At 49.2% G+C, this 5,000-nt stretch overlaps 2 protein-coding genes across 2 annotated transcripts in view; one reads left to right on the forward strand and one right to left on the reverse strand.

Annotated features, from left to right (window-relative positions):
• The window catches only part of LOC125027191, a gene marked incomplete in the record, with an annotated part of 117,246 nt that overhangs the window by 12,190 nt on the left and 100,056 nt on the right, over positions 1-5,000 (reverse strand).
• The window catches only part of LOC125027190 (microtubule-associated protein futsch-like), an 8,682-nt gene that overhangs the window by 1,808 nt on the left and 1,874 nt on the right, over positions 1-5,000 (forward strand). The window contains exon 2 of the mRNA XM_047616106.1: positions 1,771-5,000. This exon is cut by the window's right edge and continues 1,874 nt beyond it. Within this exon, the coding sequence (XP_047472062.1) occupies positions 1,967-5,000 (3,034 nt within the window). The 5' untranslated portion in view covers positions 1,771-1,966. The remainder of the gene's footprint in view (positions 1-1,770) is intronic.

Here is a 5,000-nt window from a genome sequence, read left to right on the forward strand (position 1 = left end):
CCGTTTCGTCCCACTTACATCTTTTCATCCGTCCTTTCCCTCTTCTTCCTTCTTTCTATCTTCTATTTTCGTCTGTTTTATCCTTTTCTCCCTATCCCTTCATTTGTTTTCTTTCTTCTCTCTTCCTCTCTTATCTCCCCAACACTTCTCCTCTTCCTCTATCTTCTTCCCTCTTCTCCATCCACCTTACACCCCTCTCTCCCTCCCTCCCTCCCTCCCTCCCTCCCTCCCTCCCTCCCTCCCTCCCTCCCTCCCTCCCTCCCTCCCTCCCTTCTCTTCCCCTCCCTCCCTCCCTCCCTCCCTCCCTCCTTTCATCTCCCTCCCTCCCTCCCTTCTCTTGCTTTCCCTCCCTCCCTCCCTCCCTTCTCTTCCCCTCCCTCCCTTCCTCCCTCCCTCCCTCCCTCCCTCCCTCCCCTCCTTCCATCGACCCCCCCCCCCCCCACGTGGCAGCCCGTATACCTATATAATATGAATATTGACAACCAGAAATGCAACCCACTTTCCGGTCGTTTAAATGGGTCACATACACGGCAGTCCGGCTTGAATGGAAAGACCCTTATTGCCCCGTTGCATAGAGACTAATTCCCCGTGTTTGACGCTTGATTCGGGTTAACGTTGCGTCATTGTTTGTTTTGGTGATGCGTAGTTTTTTTTTTTTTTTTTTTCTTTTTTTGTTAAATGGGTAAATAGATGAATGAGGTGATAATGGCGACCTTTGCATGCGTCATCTTGTTGCTGTCACTGACGTCGAGCAGAATTGTTGTTTGATTCGTTAATGAGAAATTGTGCCGTAATATTATACGCAAGCATTCTAAGTGCGAGATTATGGCTGAATTGGGGGAAAAAATAACGAATTATATCCACATACTCGTGAAAATAAATATATATGTACAGCACACACACACACACACACACACACACACACACACACACACACACACACACACACACACACACACACACACACACACACACACACACACTCACACACACGGACTGAACTGATTACAGTAGTGCAATAGTGATATACATCAAAACCCAGTCTTTAGTACAAGATAATACAAACTTCAAATACAAGTTGAAAACAATGCAATAATGTTTCAGTGTATCGACAAAGGCATAAGTGAGTAAATACATCCTCTAACAAATTAATAATGAACACGTTAAACTACTTGCAAGAAAATAAGACCAAATAATGACTTTAAAGGGGAGACCAGGTCACCCAGCTGTACGTATTTGCATGTAAATTGATAAACTGCTGTTGCTTCCCTTAAAGGCAAATTGTACATACCCTGCGAAATACGAACTATAGAAAAAAAAAATCTCCGAAAATGACAGCAAAGAATTGAAAACTCCACAGAAGTGAATTTCTCTTAATCTTTGTGCTCGAAGAAAGGAAAACTTACTTTGGATAGAGCGCCGTCCCTCCTCCAGGGGGATAGAAGTGGCAGCAGAGGAGGCCTCGGTGATTCACCTGTGATGATCGCCGAGCCACAGCTGCGAGAACACGTGTGCCAGCATTTGTCGGCCAGGAACCACCACCGACAGCTGCTCAGTCAGTTCCGTGCACTTGTTCGCAAGGGTCGGTGTCCCTCTCCTATGGTGACGAAAAAGGGGTCCATTTCGGGTGATTTGTGATGTGACCGGAAGTGACGATCGAGAAGCGCTGGGATTTGTTGTTGTTTAAGTGGTGATGTGATGAGAAGGGACTGGGATGAAAGCAAGAGAGGGAATTGATTCATCTCGTCATCTTCCATATTTCTTTCTTAGGTTTTTATCATTGTTCAGCGTGATGTAGATCAAAAAACATCAAATAGATGAAGGTACTTATGCGCAAAGATAGCATTTTGGAAAATGTATAGGAGGAGAAGGTATCCTTATTTTCTATGTCTTAAAGGGAAATAAACAAGCGCTTACAAGGCTAACATGACTCTAACATAACAGACGCATTGGAAGCAAGAGCAGAATGCAGCACCCACGTCAAGGGGAGGAGGCCCTGCCCCGCACTCTGCCTCCAACTCAGCCCAAGTGCAACCACTGCCACCTTCCCTTAAGTAAGGCCGGAAGCTCGAGGGAGAATCAATTCCATCGAGAAAGAGACGAATCGCCAGAGGAGAGAGCGGAAGGAGAAAGGGCAGACGCACACGAGGTGAAGCTGAGACTCAGGCCCAGGCGATCCTCCCTGACGATCACTTGCCAGAAGGAATTTAGTAACTTGTGTTCGCCCGCCTTGAGTGGGAGCAGCGACGCTCTGAGGAGGATCAGCATGACGTCCTCGTCCGATCCTGATGAGGATTACGTCGAGAAGCTGAATTTCTCGGCCTGGAAAAGCGTCAGTCACGACCTGGACCAGACGCCGCAGCACCTCCCAATGAACGTCAAAGAAAAGCCGCCTCTTTCATCATGGAAGAGCTGCTCGGCCCTTCAGGGAGAGAGAGAGAGGAAGCCAGACACCTTTGACCGAGCCACAAACCCTCGCCAGAGCTGGTCGTCGACCTACGAGCGACGAAAGTCCGTGAGCTTCGACCTGCCGACGGTACAGCAGATCATGACCTACCCCCCTGAGGCCTGTTGTCCAAAGTGTCAAAAGGGACCTCGAAAGCCCAAGACTCTGGGAAGTATGAACAAAGCCCTGAAGAAGTCCTGGAACAAAGGTATGGGAAAACTGCACATTCCCAAAAATAGTTCAGCAAAGGACAAGCTCGAGAAACCAGAAATAAAAGCACAGAATTTAACGCCCCTTCCTTTCACGCAAAAAAGGAAAGTCGTGAAGCCAATCCCACCACCTAAGAAGCCTCTCACGGAATCCCTAAGTGCCTCCCCAATGACCTTCCTCAGAAAGAAGAAAGTAGAGTTAGAAAATGCATCTTCGGTCCGATCCAGCACAGGGAGTCACCTCTCGGAACACCTTGGCAAGCTGAGTAATTTTAAAGTCAACTTCCAAAGGCTGAGAAATCCTGCTTCTGTTGAACCAACACTGACAGGATTCGCCAAAGACGCCAGTGAATTCTCGCACTCATCTAAGAACAAGAAGGCAGAAGGAGATTCTGTCTCTATCACAAGTTTCACGAGCATCGAGTCCTCTGCCTCTGCGGTCAAGAAAATGAAGAAAAATAAGCTAGGAGGCAAAAAGCTTTACAAGATGCCAGGCGTTAGTGAACAGGAAGTGAAACTGCGGCCTCCGGTGAAACCAAAATCCTCTGGCCCCTTAAAGGCTTTCAAAACTGCAATTGGAAAGAAGTCCAAAAGCACAATGGATTTGAGTGCTTTGGACAGAAACCCGGACAACGGCCTCTCGAGGAGCTACGATGATATTCTCAAGGAAAATAATTTTCCAACTCAAGAGGAGTTCATGGTTGATGTGAGGATGCTCACGCTCAGCCACGACTACATAGAACCTGGAGACTTTGATGATGATGATGACTACTATCCATATGTGCCGCGGCGGAGGTCCTTGGCGGAGCCTGAGACGAGAAGCCTCACAGGTAAGGACTCGACTTCAAAAGGAAGCTCTTCTTCACTGATGTCCAAAATAGAAGAACCCAAGAGACCAGTTCCCGAGAAAAGAGAAAACCCCCCAGCAAAGATTTGCAGAGAAGAAAGGGCCGAAAAGCAAGCTGAGGAGATAGCAAAGGTTGAAGAACTAGGGAACCAAAATACCAAAGACGGTGGCGAGAATGTGAGTGAACCTCCTAACAAGAATCCGTTGTCCAAACGAGGATCTGTCCACGACATCATCCTTAAATACGAGACACTGGAGAGGTGCAAAAGCCATGAGAAAATTGCACCGCTCGCACAGATCAAGCCTCCCATTCCCCCCAGGCCTCGGAAGATAGCCAAGACCCACAGCATTGATGGCTTGACGGCAACAGCAGCGAGACCCATACAGAGGAAGCACAAGGGCCACTCCTCAGCTGAAGACGCTTCCTGGTTCGACCGAGAACTGGCAAGTCTCAGTGACAGTGCGACACCCTCTTGGAGAGACTCCTCTTGGAGAGACTCGGCTCCTTGGGCTCAAGACTACAATGCAAGGATCAAAAATAAGGGGAAGAAGAAGCCTATGGCAACTCCGAGATCGTCCCTGATGCCGCCGAAAGAGGGACAAAAGCCTGATGAAGAACAAAAGACAAAAAGTGAGTGTCTGGCCAAAGGTGAATCACAAGAAAACGAAGACGAGAAAGTGCAAAGTGAAAAAGGAAATGTGGTGCGTGAAATGGACATACCGAGCGTGATTGTAACTTCGGAAGTCGATAACATCGACGAAAATGACGAACAAGAGAGGCAGAGTGATGACGCTGAGCAGGGGAAATCGAGTCCCATTCCGATTCAACTTGCGGAACTAAAGGAATACCCAAAAGAGGTGAGTTCAAGGAAGTCCTCAGCTGAAGAAAAGTTTCCAATAAAACACACTCTGAGTTCAAGTTCAACGGAGGAGCAAGGTTTCCTCTCCTCTCTTCACCGCCTTGTGATGAAGACGCCGAGCTTGAGCTCAGGAGACGACCAGCCAAGCCTTAAGCAGAGGATTGTCAAGCGGCTTTCCAGTGTGAGCTCCTCAGAGGATCGCGAAGCATTAGAGAGATCCTTGGGGAAGTCTTCGCCGCGAGGTTCTGGCAAGAAGATCCCCCCGAAGCGACCTCCTCCGCCGAAGCTTCCTCTCGAGAAACTCAACAGCTACAACCAATATCTCTACATCGACCACACGAAAGTGCCCGAGACGCCGCCTCCGCCGAAACCGCCACGGCTCTTTCAGATCCTGTCAGGCTACAGGAAGCCCCCGGAGTCCCCATTCCTCTCCAGCGTCCACAACTACCGCCGCTTCTCCCTCGTGGATAGCGACTGCGAGATCATCCGCTCGGGAATCTACGCTAAGCAGCAGCAGTCCGACGAGATCAGCCATCCCGACTCGGCCACGGACGGAGAGACCGACGGCGGCGAGACCTACACCAAGTACCGTCTGGGGGAGACCACCGACGACGAGTCCTTGTGCGACTTCGCGGTGG

This window comes from Penaeus chinensis, chromosome 7 (genome assembly GCF_019202785.1).
Source record: "Penaeus chinensis breed Huanghai No. 1 chromosome 7, ASM1920278v2, whole genome shotgun sequence".
Lineage (NCBI taxonomy): Eukaryota > Metazoa > Arthropoda > Malacostraca > Decapoda > Penaeidae > Penaeus > Penaeus chinensis.